The sequence below is a fragment of the Sordaria macrospora genome, chromosome 6, assembly GCF_033870435.1.
Source record: "Sordaria macrospora chromosome 6, complete sequence".
NCBI classification, from domain to species: domain Eukaryota; kingdom Fungi; phylum Ascomycota; class Sordariomycetes; order Sordariales; family Sordariaceae; genus Sordaria; species Sordaria macrospora.
The window spans coordinates 2,856,869-2,875,210 of NC_089376.1; the positions used below are offsets into that span (position 1 = coordinate 2,856,869).

At 45.9% G+C, this 18,342-nt stretch overlaps 1 protein-coding gene across 1 annotated transcript; it reads left to right on the plus strand.

The window, feature by feature from the left end:
* The first annotated feature begins 10,411 nt into the window (after positions 1–10,411).
* Positions 10,412–13,197, plus strand: SMAC4_03606 (uncharacterized protein). Its single transcript, XM_003351254.2, has 3 exons — positions 10,412–11,322; positions 11,390–11,908; positions 11,980–13,197. The coding sequence occupies exons 1-3, from the start codon at positions 10,878–10,880 to the stop codon at positions 12,126–12,128; spliced, it is 1,113 nt and encodes a 370-aa protein (XP_003351302.2). The 5' UTR covers positions 10,412–10,877; the 3' UTR covers positions 12,129–13,197.
* Positions 13,198–18,342: the final 5,145 nt, after the last annotated feature.

Here is an 18,342-nt window from a genome sequence, read left to right on the forward strand (position 1 = left end):
TTGAGAGAAGAGAAGCCAGGAACAAACCCTGACCGTGACGGACTGTCGACCTGACGGACGGAGTGAATGACCGAAAGTGTTTGAATGCAGTGAGTTTTTCACAGCTGCAGGTCCCAAGCGAGCTCCAGTTAACACACCATTTAGTGATTGGCGATGACCTCGGTCGGTCGGTTGGTCTCGGGGAGGCAATATACTTGCGACCCAGATACTACCTGTAGGTAAGACGGCCATCATCCATCTCTCAACCAACCAACCAACCAAACCAGCCAGCCGGGACGGGCCTTGCCTCTTCCACCTCAGTTCAGGCACATCCGAAGGCACACATGGCCAATAGATGGATGAGCAACAAGGCAGATCTGTGATAGGCCAATCCTGAAGACGTTGACCTTGGAAGCTTGGAAGGAGTGCAGAGTGTACAGAGTGAGGCTGACACCCACAACCCAACAGAACCTTCCACTTAAGAGACGACGGAAGCTTATGATGAGAAAGTTCTGCATGCAACTTTTATGAAGAAACCCAGTTTCGAACGGCAGGTCTCGGCCCAACGAATCGTCGTGCGCCGGCCCATCGGGTTGAGCTCGTACTGCAGGTACTGCATTGTGCTAATGCAAGGGGCAGCATGGTAAGCAGCAGCAGCGAGGCACTCTAATCTTCACCACTACCTAATCCTGACTGCCAATTGGACCCTTTGTGCGAGGATGGCATGATTTTCCCACATGGCAAATTTAGGCACCGCCCGACAGTACGTCAGTTAAATCGACGAGGTTGGTGACTGGCAACCTTCATGGAGGGGCGCTGGCTAGACGAGGGAGGTGACGGAGTGAGGCTGTAGTGGGCTGGCTCTGGGTTCGGTGTTTCTATGGGCGAAGCTCGGGCATGGTAAAAAGCCACTGTGAGCCCAAGCTATAGGTATTGGGGGGTCAATTGCCATTCAGGGCGCCAGGGGGCGTTGTGATGACTACCGACACCGGCAGAGCTTGGAAAAGGTGATGGAGGGCAACATCGGGGCGTGCCGTTAACTCATTGTCTTGTATGGTTGACGACGAGAATATGTGAAGGAGAGGTATAGATGCCCGACCTGAAGTCCGCCGTCCCGTCCCGTCTCTGGGTTGACCTGACCTGGGACCTGGCCTGAGTGAGGTGATGAGGGGGGTGCTTGAAAGAGAAAGAGATGTACCATGGACCGCTGCATCGGCCGATGCAAATACAGGTACCGAGCTGTTTAGTCAGATCTGCGCAGTAGCCAGGCAATATCGACGGGCAGACACGGACGGAATAAAATCCTTTCAAAATTCTTTTCGTCGAGGGCAACGGTCGTGCTCGAGATGGAGCACCGAGAGCAGACGAACCAGTGGAGCCAACCAGAGTTCGAGACAGGTTGGGATGGTGTCATGGTGTTGACGTTGAGCGTTGAGCGTTCATCCCTTTTTCCGTTTTTCGATCCCTCGAAGTCGCCTCGCCCCTCCCCCCTTGTGCCCGGGTAGCTTTCATGCAGGTACCGCCGCTATGTACACCATCAAGGTAACGGTACAGCACCTGAAAGCGGGAATGATGATCGAGGGGAAAGGGAGTCTTGGCCCTTAGAATAGGAAGTTGGGAGCTTCAAGTGGGAGCGAGGAAAGGCCAGACTTTTTTTTGGCGACCAGGTAGACGACCTGACGACCAGGTTCAGGCTTCCGGAAACATTCTGGCTCTGCCGAAGAAGAACCTTCGATTGACGATTGCGAAGAGCGGCGGCATCGCCGGAGGCCATCTCCGCATCGGGTAGTTGGTTCCCGGTGGAGATGTACTGCGTACCAGGAGGATGAATGGATGGATGGATCATGGATGGAGTGAGGTGAGGTAGTTTCTGCAAGCCGCTGTTGCTCCGAATGCCCTCCGTAGAATCCGAGTTCGAAAGTTCTTCCATTCTTTGGCTTTTGCTGGCCCCCGGCTGTCCGCCGCGGGGTGTGGTGGGCGTAGTGTATGTATGGGTGCGAGAGTAGGAGCGACGGCTGAAGATTACCTAACCACTCGGCCAGAGGTCTTTGCCTGCCGCTCGCTACGGCAATGGTTCGGAATCAGGGGAGAGTGAGTGTCAGGCCGGCATGTCTTTGAACATCGATCGATGAGCCGAGGCCAGGCGTGGAGAGCTTGGAAGTGCCGGACGGGAAGAGAAAAAAAAGGATGGGCCAAAATTGGAAGCTGAGAGCTTGGGATTCAAAATATGGAATGAAGTGGAAGGAAGTGAGAACTTTTCCCGGCCTTCATCAGTGCCAAATGGCAGAAACAACGGGACTGACGGCTCCAATCCAATGCTGTTCGTCCTTGCCCTCTAGATTGTTGTAAGGGGAAGCGGGAGGCAGGGACGAACAAGCGCTCCTGTCTACTGCTCGCTCTTTCCCATTGCTCTCCATCGCCCCTTCTTGTATCTAGCATTTAGACACAGAGGATGGTTGGTGGCGGGGTAAGCAATTTCGAAAATCCAAAGAACGTCATTGCGTGATGTTAGGGTTGCACATCTAGAGTTTTCAGGGCTCGCATCCGATAGTCGATGATGGCCGAAACGAAGCTGAGCTCGCCATGTCGTGCATATCAAGTTTATTTGTCCGTGGAGTTGAGCTTTTTGCGTTGTGAATTGTGATGCAGTTGCATCATTGGATGTTTGGTGGCCCTGTTGTCTCCATTATCAAGGTCGTGTAAGTAACTCGTATCTTCTGTTAAGGACAGCTCGTCAGTCAGTAGCATATGCTAACAGAAGCTACGCTTCACGCGCAGCTGACCTGCTAAGCAATGCACACCACTGCATACCACTGCAAAATCCTAGCTAGCTCAGGCTTCACCGCAATGACGAACATGGGGTGCGATGCCCAGTCTCCCAGTGGACGACATCGAGTCATCCATGAAGCGGGCACTGGATGCTTCTCCGTGAGCTTCCATCTTCCATTGTGGGTCCATTAGTTGGGAATTGGGCCATTGAGATATTCAGAAGGCCGGGGCCGACCAGAAAGAGCTCGGAATGGCATCGACTCGCAGCCGAGGACAGGGACACGGGAATTGATGAATGTTGAGATTCTGAACATGACCCATTGAGAGAATCATCTTGTTGGGTGGATAGTAAGTAAGTCATGACTGAAGAGACACTGGGACTCTGAAGTGACGACCTCGACGACGACGTATTCGGGATTTCTCAACATCAATCAGCGTTGCACCGCGGACGGGCGCTATTCTTCCCCGCCATCGGTGCAGCGAGTCTGTCTGTCTGTCTGTCTACTTACGACCAACTGCCCATTCCTTGACCGTCGTGTGAAACTGCGATGGTTACCTATGGTGAGGTTGAACAGTGGCCTGGAAGCCTGGATATGCCCTCATCCACCAAGGGAAACATGGCGTAAAACGCCTCACAGCCGTCAATTCGTCCAACCCGGTGCTGCTCTTCACCCCACGCCGAGGACGGAATCAACCTCACAGATCATCAACCTATGGTGAGGACCGAGTCGTGCACCCTGATACATAACCTCGAGATAACTTGCACACACAAGAATTCGTCGCAGTGCCATTGCTCAGCACTAGTATCATGATCTCGTTCAGCTTTTCTTCCTCGGTCGCCCAACTAGTCCTGTTTCTGCCGCTGCCATAATGCCTTGCCCTCTTTTGGTTTGTTTTCTGGTAATCCGTTTGGTCGGCTACAAGAGACGGACGGGTTTATTGTTCGTTTGACGCCTGATATGTGATTGCCGGCGTCGTTGGTCACCGTGACAGCTTCAAAGATTTCAAATCCGTTCGTCGTGAGCCTTGTCTTTTCCTTTTTCTTCCTTGTCTTGCTCATCACGATCGGGCCAGAATGTTAATGGACAACAACTCCCACCCAACCCATTAATCATTGGCAACCGGAAATCGTACAATCCTCTCAATCCGGAATCCGTCTTCTTCTTGTCTTGACCGGGGTGTGATTCAAAAACTCAACGGGCCAAAGATACGGCCCACCCGCCCGTCCAGCCATCCGCCTGGGGAGCAAGTCTGGGAGCCCAGTTGGCCCAGGTCTTGACAACCACTCGGTCTGCAGCACTTGATTACACGTGGTACCAGTCCTGCACCAAGTCACATTAATCCCTCCATTGATAAACCCTGGTGCCCGTCAAGGCATCATCCACCACCAACTTTTGCTCCCACTAATGTAGGGAATGGGTAGGGACTGAATAGATGGATGGATCATGGTAAGAGGCGAGGTGAAGCTTCGGAGCAGCATACATACGCGTGTTGCTATCTAACCATATCCAGCGCGTGCCAGTGGTCTGTGAGAATGGTTGTGGTTTGTGATCACGGCATTGGAAGGACTCGAGTAGAGGCCCTTTCTTTGCCTGCAACACCAAAGTACCCAAGACACACGGAAGCAACTGTGCTTTTAATCGTTGTGTAACACGAGCGAGTTGACGGGAAGAATGAGGGGAGGAGGAGGGGAAGAAAGGGCCGGCGGGGTTCTTGATCCTTGAGCTGCTGCGGATGATACTGTCGACATCAAGGGACGACTATCCAAAGAAGCTGGTAAAGGGACGGCAAGAACTAGTTACCAACAGATAAGTTGCCAAAGAGACGGTGATTCCCGCAAAGTCGTTGGGTGCCCCGGATTGAGAGAACAAGATAAGACGGCTTTTGATTGCATCTCATGTACTGTGAGTAGTCCTTGGTTGAAAGGCTTCAAACCGCAACATTTCCCGCCGCCAAGCTTTTCCTCGGAGCTGTCGTCGTGTCGTAGCAGTAAAAGAGACTGGACGGAGGTGCTTATACCGCTTACAGTCTTGGCACAGGCAAGGGGGAGAAACTTAATATAATCGATCATTTATTCAAGTAACATTAAGATTATTAGCGACGCCCACCATAACGTAATACACTAACACAACATACGCGGCGCCGCGATACTACACAGCAACATTACTACTTTGCTATAGAATTTTATATAATTTTAGCAATTATTAAAAGGCATTTAAACAATATATTTGTTATCTTATCATACTAGAACTATTTAATATAGTCTACCTAATGGGTAAGTGGTGCTGCTTCTTTTTTTAGTCTAAGGGAAAAACTATGTTATTGAATACTAGATTAAAACTCTCAGCTTCTCCTTTTTCAACTGTAACCCTAAATCCGAACTTTCATCCCGTCTTACTATAGGAGCTCTAGAAGCCGTGGTTGCTTTGATGTTTGTCGTCCGTTCTTATTGTTATCTTCTTTCGTCCCAGTAAACTTTGTTACTTTTGATGGGCTGGTATACTGAGACCCCACCCTCTCTCCTCTTATCTTACGCTTCGGTTGCCTCAAGTATACGCCAGGTGATTTTTCTTTCATCCTATCTTCAGGGTTCAGGGGTGGAAGAGAAGGAGTCTTACTTGTGATATTAGATTTCTCCACCGATTTGCTAGCGGGCTGCCTGTAAGACGTTGTGAGATTGGGATTTTTAATAAGAGAGGTAGCGATTAGTTAATTGAATTTATGAAGGTTCCAATTCTGAGAACTCTGATTGGTTAGCTTAGTAATACCGTAACTAATATTACTAAGTCTAAGGAAGAGATTTTTTACATGTGCTTAGTCACGTGTACCTATGGGTAAGCTAAGGACTAAAGTGAGTCCGATATCATCTTTAATACTTCTTATGACTAAGAAGACGGGGGAGATTCTATCTGATTTTTAAAAAAATCTTTTAAAAACCAGATGGAAGTGAGAGGAGCAGAATTTGAGCTCACAATCTTTCAGATGGTACTGAAGATAAACTAAGCTCAGATCTTCCCAACTAAGCTATCATTCTTATTAAATAATAAATAGATATAGTTTCTAATTATATATTAATTAAGTAAAATAGAAGATCTGAAATATTAATCAAGAAAAAGCAATGCATAAACTTATTCTAGTATTGATAAAATAGCTACCTTTATAATATAGAATGACTTATTCTAACTAACAGTTTTCTTTATTTCAGTACTCTTACGCGCCTTAAATTACTTAAAAATATATGACTTAATAAATACTAATTACGCTAATATTATAAACAAATAAATCTACTTACTATCACGGCACGTAGGTCTCGAGAGCAGTGCGCACAAATAACTTAACAAATGTAATAAATAATTAACTATGGAGAATAAACGAGAAGAGGAGGAAGTGCGAGTCTAGCTGGCACGACTAAATACAAGAATGAAATAAGAAGTGGGTTCAATAGGTAAATACAACAAATGAGGCATGTAGGTAATACAGCTAATCAGAAAGCATAACGCCAAGCTATGACACTTACTAGAAAGATTTTACTAAAAAGATAAAAGCATAAATAAGCTTTATACAATTTATTGATTGAGGGCAAAGGAAATAATAAATAAGTATCGATTTAGTATAATTAACTTCTTTAATTCCCGTTGAAAGAAGTTAAAACAATTCAAATTACTATATTAAGGAAAATAAATAAGATTAGGAACCTTGTACATTAAAAAGAAAGAAATCGTTTCCCAAATCTAGTTTTTCTGGCGCTCCGGAAAAATAAAAAAAGTTACTAAAAAATATAACAACGAATAGAAGGTATTTATGTTCTTTATTTTTAAGTAACTTATAATTAACTAATTTATATTATTAAAAAAGAAGCTAGTAGATACTAATATACTACGTTTGGAGCAAGCTATGAAAATAGTTGTTAAAAATATCAAGTATAAATATATTGTTTTAATCGGGCCCAAACTTTAATTGGGAATATAAATCCCTTCTACGCTTAATACTTTTCCTATTCAAACTATCCTCTATCATATTTGATTTGGTATTAAAAAGATTATGAAAAACGTTGAGACTACTGCAAAAGTAAAGTGATGAAAAAAAATAAAGGTAGGTAGCTAAAAGAAAATGAGAAATTTTGCAAAGGAAAAGCGTTGGAAGTAAGGAAATTTCCAAAAGTGTAATTATTATTTTTGTTTATTATTTATCTATTTTATCAAAATTTTAATTTATCAAAAGATATTTGAGCTATTCTTTGAAGGATGATAATGAAGAGTAAAGTTTTAATAATATTTAATCATATAAGTAAATTAGCGCAGATACTTAGTATATTTGAAAGGAAGAATTACGTTGAGATAATGTTTTTCATTTGTCCATAGACTAATAAAATCTTTAAATATTGAAAAGAAGCTATTAAAAGTAAAGGGCAAATTAATCACTCATTTTTAATACGATTAGGCTTTTTATACTTAGAAAGAGATAGAAAGGTAGAAATAACCTCTCTTTGGAAAATAAAGGAAAGTAAGCAATTTTAAACTAAATATAAAAATGCTAAAGAATACATCCAAACTTTGCCTCCAAGTAGATTAAACTTATTAAATACTTACTTTTGATAATTTTACTCGCCTTCTTTTAAGAAAATTAACTTACAAATCCGCTCCTCACTAATCTAAGGAGGGATCAAGAGATGAAGCTTTCTTACCTTCTAGTAGTTTAATAGCTACGATTTAACAGCTTTTGCCAATTCCTACAAGTAATATCTTCAAAGCCTTAGATCTGGACTTCACTTGATTTTAGATAGAGAGCCTCTTTTATTTTATTGGTGTGGTTTTGCTCCATTCTAGTACTAAGCGTACTACTAATATACGACAATAAATAAAGCTATAAGAGATTCGCTAGTAATTGTTAACAATCAAAGAGAAATTATGAAAAGCCAGTTAACAATTGCTAACAATCGCTAGCAATTAAAAAGAGACTATAAGAAGCTAGTTAATAATTGTTAATAATCGTTAGTAATCAAACCAAACAATTGAAAACAATTACTGAAAAGATTATATATATATGGACTAATACAAATTGAGTACGATGAAGCAGTTAATTATTTAATTGAGTAGTATTTAACCGTAATATACAACCGTACTGCTAAGTGCGCTACAAAATACTATGAAATCACTAATCTAAGCTTAGCACTAAATATATATTAAGATTCTATAAAAGAATATAATACACAAATTCTTATTGTAAAATCTATGAAAATTTAATGCCAAGCCGCTAAAAGCGGGCGCTAAAAGAAGCAAAAGAATACAAGTAATTTAGTTAGTTTAAAATGCGAGAACGTAAGTCGTAAGCTAGAAGATAAGGTTTAATAGCGCTGAGAAGACATTTGTAACAGTCCAAAAAGACATTCTCCAATAAAAAAGATATATATAAAACTATTTGTATATATAAATCAGTTACATTTATCTATAGCAATTTATACAGTTTATACAATTTACACAATTTATATAATTTATTCAATTTATTAACAAATACATTTAAATATTATAACAATTGTACAATACTAGTATTATATATTATTAACGTGTGGCTAGTACTGTACCTTGTAACTGCCTTTCATTACCTTATAGTATAGAAGGCTGATTGAACTATTCCTTCTACGGAATTAGTTCACTCAGCCTCCACCGAACGTGCTAGAATATAAAGGTTTTGCCGCTGTATTCTGAGATTCTCTAACTTGTTCAGCATTTCTTCTAGACTAATTTGTTATCATGGAATGCACCAGAAGTTTATGAATTCCGTTCATTCTTTTTCTTAGTAAAGTGCTCCTACAAGCACTCCTATCAAATTACAGAAGCTTCTACACTTTGGAAGATTCTAGATACTTAACGTTCGGGTATATAAAGACCTCTTCTCTTCTTTAATTAGTCACTCCTTAAGCAAGCAAGCAAGCACAATCCAAGCAATACGATACAGTCTACTCCTATAGTGCAGAGTTTACTATAATAGTTGTTTCTTACAGTGCAGAGTCTACTGTACTCTTCTGTATTGAGAGCAGAGTTCTTTCTAAGACTTCTTTTACAACATCCCTCTATTTTCTTTACAACTACGCTGCTTTCTTCAGCACTGCTATTGTACTTCCTACCGCTTCCGCTCCGCTCCACTACAAGTGCATAGTTCACTGTAGCATATCTTTACTGGTGCTATTATTATAGGCCAGTTAGGACATTGCAGCAAACATATATATATTAAAATTAGTATTATTTTAATATACTTAAATATAGTAGTTGCTATTGAAAGTATAATCTTTCATATAATGTTTAAAAAAATATTATACTTTATATTAAATCCACAAAACACACTTTCTTTTTTTACGTTTTACAAACTAAAGCTAATCTGTTAGCTCTTTATCTTAATCAATTACTAGCACTAAAGGCATTCAGTATATAAAATTGAGTATTGCTAGACTCAAAATTACATTTTCAATATTAATAATACAATGAATAAATATATTAACTAACATTTATTTACTTTATATGTTTATACCTGTTACCAATATTACTAATATAATAGAGTAGTTATCATTATATAAAGCCTATTAAAACCAATCTATATCAAACTTAAAGCTTATTAAACTGATCTACACAAAGCTTATCGAACCAATATATATATTATCAAGTACTTGCCTATATAAAATTTATGTTAAAAAAAAACTCTCTATAGGTATTAGACTTCCTATAGGCATTAGACTTCGCTATAAGTATTAAACTCCCTATAAGAAAGTAAGTAATTGACCATAGCCAATTACCATACCAGCGATTATATTACCACTTTTACAGTTTTATAAAATCAATACAATTACTTTAATACAACGACCGTATACTTCATTACGTACTCAGTACGTATCAAAACTAATTTAACTCTAGTTAATACTATAAGGATATTAACGTACTACCCAATGCGGTAAAGACTGTAGGATTACGGGACTTAAAAAGCCATACCGTTATAGGCAGTAGAAGAGGTGGACGAGCGATGCCAAGGTTGTAAGCGGCATAATCGACTCCGACTGGACGACACACCAAGATCATCGCCAGCGTCTCTCGCACGTCATCGCCGGCCCTCGCACCCTCCAGCGTACTCCAGTGTACCCACTGATCCAACGCCAGTCTAACCGCCCCCAGAGCCGCCGTCCAGTCTTTTACCTTGGCTTTTGGCGCAAAGCGATCTCCGGGACTCCAGCAGTTTGTCAGACTATCTGCTTGTGTTTCCCGAAATACGCTTTGGGACTCTCTCCACCGTTCGTCTCGTCAACTTTAGTGTTCCCTCTTTTGTCGTCCAGACCAACGGGTGGGCCTGGCCAAGGGTGGATACACACATGGGATGGACGCTTTTGCAATCGCGAAAAAAAAAAGTCAGAGTCGGATCCCTGCAAGCACCAGATATAATCTACGCAACAAGGGGGGTGCGGTGTGAGAACGAAGAAGCAGCTGGAGTTGAACAACCATGAAGGTTGCCGGGGGAAAACGAGCGAGAAAGAGAAAAAAAAAGAATTTTACCAACTGGCGGCGGAGGCTGGGACCCAATTCCCCCCACTCCAATGCGGTCCCGTCACTGGTGCTGGCACTGGCAGACGAGATGTGGCCCGTGTGTCCACGCCCGTGTCTCCCGCCCGCCGGAGCATCGTCCACTGCCCGCAGCGACAGTCCATGGCGCAGTGAGGTGTCGTCAACTGGGCCCCCGTCCCCGACCCCCCGGACACACAACCTTGGCTGGGTCTGGAGTTTCCCAGCTCTTGTGACCACCACCACCGGCCTCTATCCGACAGGCAGGAAAAGCAACAAATAAGTCAACTACCCCGCCGCCTTCCCGCCTTCCCGTCCCGTCAAACTGGAATTTGAAGGCTTGCAAAAAGAGAAGGAGCCCTCCGAGTCGGTCAAGCTGGGCAATTTTTATAGACGGTAAAGAGAGTGGACAACCAACACGGGCAAACACGAAGCAGCCTGCATGCAACTGGGCCAGGCATTCCGACTGCCACCATCGTCACCCACCTCTAGGTCTACCATTTAGGTGAAGGTCGATGCCTCGACGACACACTGTCTCCGGCCACCACTACTCACCCACGCACCACACGCACCACGACCAGCACCACCATGCCGACTCGACTAATACCGTTGCAACTCCCTCAAAAGGTGGAAAGAGAGAGGGCTCGCATGCTGGAGCTCCTACAGTACAACTACAACAACAATGACGCCGCCGATCACTCTTCCATCTACTACACCCATAACTCGAGCTCTTCCTCGTCCGACATTGCCTCACCACTGCCCATCACACCAACCTTTTCGCGCCCCAGCCACTCGCGTTACTCGGGTTCGACCTCCTCGCTCGAGAACATTATGCCCCCCAATGCCTCCTCCGAGTGCCCTATCTCGCCATTACAACAAACACATCCCAACAAGGCCAACAAGACCCAGCTCCCGGACGTGCAAGAAGAACCTTTGGAAAGGGATTCGGTCGATATCTATGGGGACGAGGACGACTACGACCTTTACTCGGGTGCGGACGAGGCCAGGCTAGGGGGCCTTTACGATTGCCTTTGTAGGTTCCAACGAGGTCTTTCTTCCTCCAAGGCAGAATTCAAGGCAGCTAACTCGATCATAACTAGGCGACGAGGCATGCTCCCACCACAACGATGTAGCCCAAAGCATCACTACCCGTCCTTCCATGACTTCGGATTTCGACTACGACCTCGGCTTTCTGAGCGACACGGATTTCAGCGATAGTTCAAGGTCAAAGAAGAGGAGGCATGGGTCAGATGCTGGAATGTCGTCTTGGAGTTCAAGGATAGGGTCAAAGCTCCCGAGCTTTTCAAGATGGGGATCCACGTCAAGGCGGAACCAGTTTGCTTCCGCGCCCGCTTCCGTCTCGTCTCTTGTTCAACGTCCCAGCATCTCCCGAACCTTTTCCCGTGCCGCCTCGAGCAGGTCATCGTCGATATCCGCTTCGATGCGACGCCCTTCCGAACAACAGCAACAACAGCAACAACAACAGCCGCAGTTCACTGAACCACCACTTCCTACCACCCCTGCGCTCTCTTTCTACGGCAGCCCCGACGAAACTGTTTCTCCTGCTTCCCCGCTTCAAGATGCGCAGGCAGCCGCTGGAAAAATCCTGGAGCGGGAACGTGCCTTGGCAGCCACTCCTCTCCTGCCTCCTCTGTTCACCGAAAGCCCAGTAACCCAAGGAAACACGCAGTCGCTTCAAACATCACCTCTGCAGTCACCGACCGTTGCTTCTTACTTTCCGGATATTGGCAACACCCAATCCTACCCTACGCCACCGCTGAGCACCAAGGCATCAGTGGCATCGTTCCGCCGCGCAACTATTGCGAGCACAATCAGTGAACTACCCTCGCCGCTTCCGTTCCTTGAGGACCAGGATGCTTGGTCAGACCGTCTAGGACACGCCAACTTCACGATTGAACCCAGGCCCTATGTACCAGAAACAGCCGATTTAGCGACTTATGAGGCCTTCCGTGCTGATTGGAACCAAGCCAGGATCAACTTTACCAAACATCTTGTCCGGACTGGAGAACACTATGGGTTGACGTCAATCACATACGGTTATACCCAGGATAAATGGGCAGAGATAGAGCAGGAATGGGGCCGGGCTGAGGAGGATCTCATTCAACGACTGGAACCGCAGTTGACTAGGGCGACTACGACACTGCTCCGTCGTGCTACCGAGGATGTGCTTCCGGCTGCCGTCCCCGAAATGCTGACGGATGAGGGCAAGTTTCCCGACCGCGGCGATGTGGACATTGTCGGGCCAATGGTCCGCGATGCGGTCATGGCTGGACACGACGATAGGAAAAACAGCGCCTCCCTTTGGCTCAAAAGCCTCGTGGACAAAGTGGGGCGTCGGAAGTGAAGCGAAGGAAGGGAAAAGCATCATGTGCCGTCCCACGCTGAGAGTAGTGAAAGGTAGGGAGTACCGAATTACGGTTCGAGAAACATCCGTTGGATACTACCCCATCTTTTTTGTTTATTTGTTCGATGGATAGATTGGAAGGGAGAAGCGGACAAGCAGCCTGCTATGCTTGCTATTTGGATGGACGGACGCACACCTCACGCATTTTTAACGCTGTCGACGACTTGATGATACGTGCCACGACACCCATACTAGATCTCTTTGGGGCTGGTGTCATTTCTTTTTGCATACTAAGCCAGTCCCCCATTTTTCTTGTTCTATTTTTTCTTTTTTTATCTTGCTGTCAAAAAGATACCCCATCAGGTTTACGAACATTGTCTGTTGTGCTTTTACAACCAAAAGTTATTTACACATGCTACATTACATACATACATACTACATACATACATTATCTGGGATCTACCTTACATACTCTACTTGTATATTCCCTTTTACTAGGTAGTCACAACTGGGTTTGGGCGATACATACATCGACCCTACCAACCAACCTGTCTCTTCTGCCCCTCATTGTTCAACTGTCTCTCTGTCCCCTTCATCGCATCTACTCAATGCTGTGAAGTGGCAGGTTTCACACACACACACACACACACACACACACACACACATAAGGACACACAAGAATACACGCATGTATCAAGGCTACACATCTATCTACCACAGTACTCTTGGTACTACTCACATCCACCCTTCGGCCTGACCAGAAAATGGTGTATTTAGATAAGTTCTTGTTTATCCATAATAGGATATCAGAGAAGGGTTCTCTAGAGGGAAGACAAAAAAATGAGACAACTGTACATATACACTCACTCTGCCTGATGTCTCCCCCCCTCTTCCCCATGTGTCCCCATGTGCCCACGGGAACGTGCCTGATGGTGCTTGCCGTTCCCGCATCAGTACTACCGCTGGTGTTACCGCTGGTGGTACGGCTAGCTGTCCGGTCTTCCCATAACCCCGACCTGCGTACCAGGTAGTTGTAGGAGAGAACTAATCTCTCGACTTTGACAGTCAGCCCAAGCGACCTGTAAGAACCACACTGGTAATGGGGCCCCTACTGTGTGTGTCAACGCGTGGGAACTGGGAGAAAGAATGAGGAAAAAAGAAGCCAGGTAGGTGGGTAGTCAGTCAGCCCGATATTATGATCCGTCATCCGATCCGATCCATTCCCGATCCCCGACGGGACTCTGGAACCCATAAATTCTGGTAGATAGTTGGTCGGGGTTGGAACTGGACTTGACCCGTACGTCGGGTTCATGACTCAACCCCTTGTTCAGAGCTCTCCTCTCTTGTATGTTAGTAGAGTTAGGCAGGCTGACAGCTTGATGATTTAGGCAAATTGGCTAATACTAGTCAGTTGAGTAGTGTTATGTAGTCCATACCTCCCTCAAAGAGATACCTCGTGACCAAATCCCTCTATTAGTTCTAGCCCCTCTCACGAACCATTTAGGCTTTCTTGGTTCTTAGTCAAGTCCGGTCCAGTCAGCCATGATGGCCAGTCCAGTCAAGTCCAGGGTAATTCAAATCCTTGCTTGACGTGAGTGTCCGACATATACACTAGGTAGTTGGTAAAACAAACCCCGCTTCCTTCCCATTCCCGCTTCGCAATTCTCAATCCTGGCTGGAAGCTAACCTAATCCTTGCCTGCTGGAGGTACAGTAGGTGTTGTGTTTGTGTTGTGTGTGTTCCGTGCCTTGTGTCGTCGGTGCGAGTGTTGAATCAGTGGTGATCTAACCATAGGGCGAGGGCGTTGGGGTACAGTGGGCATGACTTCCACTTTGACTGCTGTTGTACACAACTATGTGCCACAACTTTTCACCTCGGACGGACCGTTCCGATCACTTCAATAAATTAGTACATAAATGATTAAATAACGAGCACTTTTTCTTTTGCGAATGTTCCTCATCATTACCTTATCCACAGATTGTAGTGCGTATAGTGGTTCATCACATGGATGAATATAAGAAAGGGGGCACAGGCGGCCGCATGGCAGCCTGGCTGGCTTACTGGATGGATGGCAGACTGGGAGTGAGTAACCCAGTGCTGGGGGCGATGGGAGATGGGATAAGGGAAAGGGGAATACTCGGAGGGTTTGACCATGTGGGTTAGGTTGGGATTCAACGCCAAAAAAATTGAGATGAGAGTCGAACCGGGTTAGTTAGTTAGTTAGTGTAAGGCGCCATGGTGTAAACACTGGCCCCAGTCAAGTCCTCTTTTTGTCTGCCCAAAGAAACAGAGGTTGAACTCTTTTCATGATTACCTGTAGCCGGGCAGTCATAGATGCCCGGGCTTGGAAAACCTGCGGAATAGCAGGAGCGACCCCGTAGAGGCCAAGAAGCAGGGCCTTGAAGGCACTGAAATCAGGCGGGACTGTGATACGCAATGAGTAATATGGATAAGGTGGTGGAAGATGGGAGATGGAAGATACCAGACATGAACAGTATGGTGGTGACGATCAGGGTCCCCTATCACCGGGCACCTCACTCAGACAGACGTGCCTGCCTCACAACGTAGGGTACCGTACTTCAACTTAGGTAAGTAGGTACCTGTTCAACCTTTCACGTACATTAGTGTAGTAAAACTTAGGTACTGGTAGAGATCATACCATCTTGCGAGCATGTCTGCGGGCAGTGTTAGTATTAAAGACGCAAACAGATAAAAAAGCAGTGTTGAGGACACCGTTATTGGGCCGGCCGGCAGTGTCTATAGGTGAGGAGAAGACGGAACAAAGTGCCCGGTGTTTCTAAACCCCATAGGTGTTGGCGGGAAAGGATAGAAAAGACGAATATCAAAAACATACATGTTGCTTCAGACACGTTGAGGTAAGTCACCTATGATAGTACTTGGGCTGTGACTGCTTGATAGTGTCGTGGTTGGTATGGTTGCGGACTGGACTTGGGGCTGGAGTTCACATGGTTGAAGGTCAGTCTGACCTTGATCATGGAGTCCGTCCTGTAAGATTTCTTTTTTGTTTTCCGTCTTCCTGTAACTGGTGCCATTGATGGCCAAGTCAACCTAACTTGAACTTGAGCATCAAAAATCTCGAAACCAGGAAGGTAACTCTTTCCTCAACGTTCGAGTGGGCCATCACTCATCAATGCCGAGAACAGACTCACTTACTATCTCCACTTTATTGTTAGTAAGTTCACGTCATGGCCGCTCACTTCTCCCTAGCTACCTAGTATTGGGTCGTAGCGACTGGACTTATTCCACTTCCAACAAACACTGCCATCTATTCTACACATCAACAAGCACGTGGCTTCATGCTGTCCGGTAAGCAATCATCTTCAAAAACCTCTCTTGTATAAAGAAGACGATGGATGAGACACGAAGCACACGAAACACGTGGCGTCCAACGACACTCCTTTCCGCTCTGACCAGACATATACACTTACCTACCATATTTCAACGTACCCCACCTGAACTATTCCTCAACGGCTGCCGGCATGGGTTGGTGTCACGTCATTGCGTGTGTGTTTTCGGTAGATTGTCACTCACAGGCTGGGGCAGCGGTAGCGACAGGCATCTCTTGGAACCTAGTGGCGCTTTTATTGTCCTGCCGCAATGCATGATGGCGGAGGCGAAGTAAGTGGAACTATTAGGAATGTAATGTATGTATGTGTGTAGGGTTTCGGCTTCGGGAGGGAGGTAGGGAGTTATACGGTTTCCGGGTTATGTATCCGGGGTTCCTACCTACCTGTAGCCAGTATTCGGGCTTTTGCGTGCGCGGGACGGGACGGGAGGCGACGCGTATGACTGACTGGAATTTCCAGGGAAAGTTGGAGGGCTGACTAACTGGACTTTGTTTTCAGCCCGTCCCCTCTTGAAGCTGGTCAGACAGACAAATAGGATGACATCGATCGAAATCTTGGAATCTTGGAATCTCGGAAAGCCTGACTGACTCGGCTGAATGGCATGGTTTGGGGTTTCGTGTGGTTCGTATAAGAAAATTGAGATGAGATCTGAGACGGGATCGGGATCGTGTGAAAGCCTTTGGGGGTGTCCTGCCTCTGGGTCTCATTGGAGTATGCAATCTGTGAACAGGACAAGCGTGGTTGAAGGTAAAAGTGTCGTAAGTTGCCGTGTGTTCCCTTGATGCAGTCATCTTCAGGTTCATCATCTTCAGTCCTTCACGACTGGAAGAAAGAGGCTGTCGGTCGGTACAGGGAAAGTCCCGAATGGACGCTTTTTACGTTTCTGATGGACATAGGTATGTCCGTTCGGAAACCCCTGAATGCCGAAAATTGAACCCCTCAACCCTGACAGGCCTGTTCGGACTCGGACTCGAGGTCAAGGTCGGCCCCGCGGGTCTAGAAGAAGGGATCGACAGCCTGGCCATGTGGTAGCAGATATTAACTTTTCTGTACCTGTATGCAGGGCCGGCTTAGCGAGGCTCTAGACACTCCAGTCTCTCCTGCTCTGTGATACACGTCTGTCAGGCTCCGCTTGTCGATAAGAGAGGAGTCTAATAGCCAGATAGCCACCCGTCCTATCACCGTACCTGGTTCACAGTCATACGACATGTTTGTGTATCTCGCCGGTGTAGCACGACGATGGTTTGTGACAGAATACCACCAAGGTAGCCTTGTGGTACTGATGTTCAGCGGTAGACTGATTGATGTCTAGTCAAGCGCCATATTGGACGCTGATCATAGGTTGGCCAGCCAGCGGAGGGTTGTTCGAGTTAGATAATTCCTCCTCTTAACTCGATATTGTCAATATTCTGGTGAGACATGAGCGTCATAGGAGCTCAGTCGACACAGCTAAGGGAGGGAATCGGCATCTTCCCTGATTATCTCTCGAACATGTCTCTGATGTGAAGTGCCCGAAGAAGGCCTGCTGTGTCTCAGCTCGTCATTTTTTTTTTTGCAACTTGCAAGTTATACCGAGAGCTCATGAAGTGTCTGGATCTGTTGTCTCAAGCCGGTCAGCCGACTTATCAGTGTTGATGATACTTGGTATTCAGAGATACCAGATCAACTCAGAGCTGATGATGCATTCACATAGCTGGTGTAGATTTGAGTGTTCAAAACTCGATCTGTGGTTGTCCACTTGATGGACTCGCAAATCACCAACGACACCCCGGCGAGACTACTAGTAGGAACAAAACAGCAAGGAAAGATATCCCCATCCGAACGGGAACAGGGGTTTGTTGACGAAAGTGAGATTCGAACTCCCAGACCCCAACTCACAGCGACCCCTGACCTCCCAGAGCTTAACAAGCAACTGTCCCCGTCTTATGACTGGAGTTGCTTCATTTTATAGTTGTCGTCGGGTCTGCTGTGGCATCGGCGTGATCATCGGCATGACCGTAAACATGGAGAGTGTGAAGTTGATCCGGGGGACAGAAAACGAATGAACAGGTTACTTCGCCGAAGAATGATGGAGCCCCAGCCCCTGGCAGAAGAACCATGAGAGATGGGATCTTGAGATCTTGAGATGGGAGATGCGGCATGGTGTCAAAGAAACGGTTCAGGCCATGAAGGGGGCGGGCCAGGCCGACGCTGCCCTTCAAGTTGGATTAAATGCCAAGACTTGAGTGCTCAAGCTCCTCGAGACGCTAGCTTGTCTTGGCTTGGCGTGTTCAGGGTCCTCTGGGCCTCTGGCCGGCAGAGTTCCAAATCTCCCATTGAC

Coding starts and splice junctions, on each gene's coding strand:
- SMAC4_03606 (XM_003351254.2), top strand. CDS start 10,878: ATGCCGACTCGACTAATACCGTTGCAACTCCCTCAAAAGGTGGAAAGA. Junction 11,323..11,389: donor GGGCCTTTACGATTGCCTTT/GTAGGTTCCAAC, acceptor GATCATAACTAG/GCGACGAGGCATGCTCCCAC. Junction 11,909..11,979: donor AAAAATCCTGGAGCGGGAAC/GTGCCTTGGCAG, acceptor GGAAACACGCAG/TCGCTTCAAACATCACCTCT.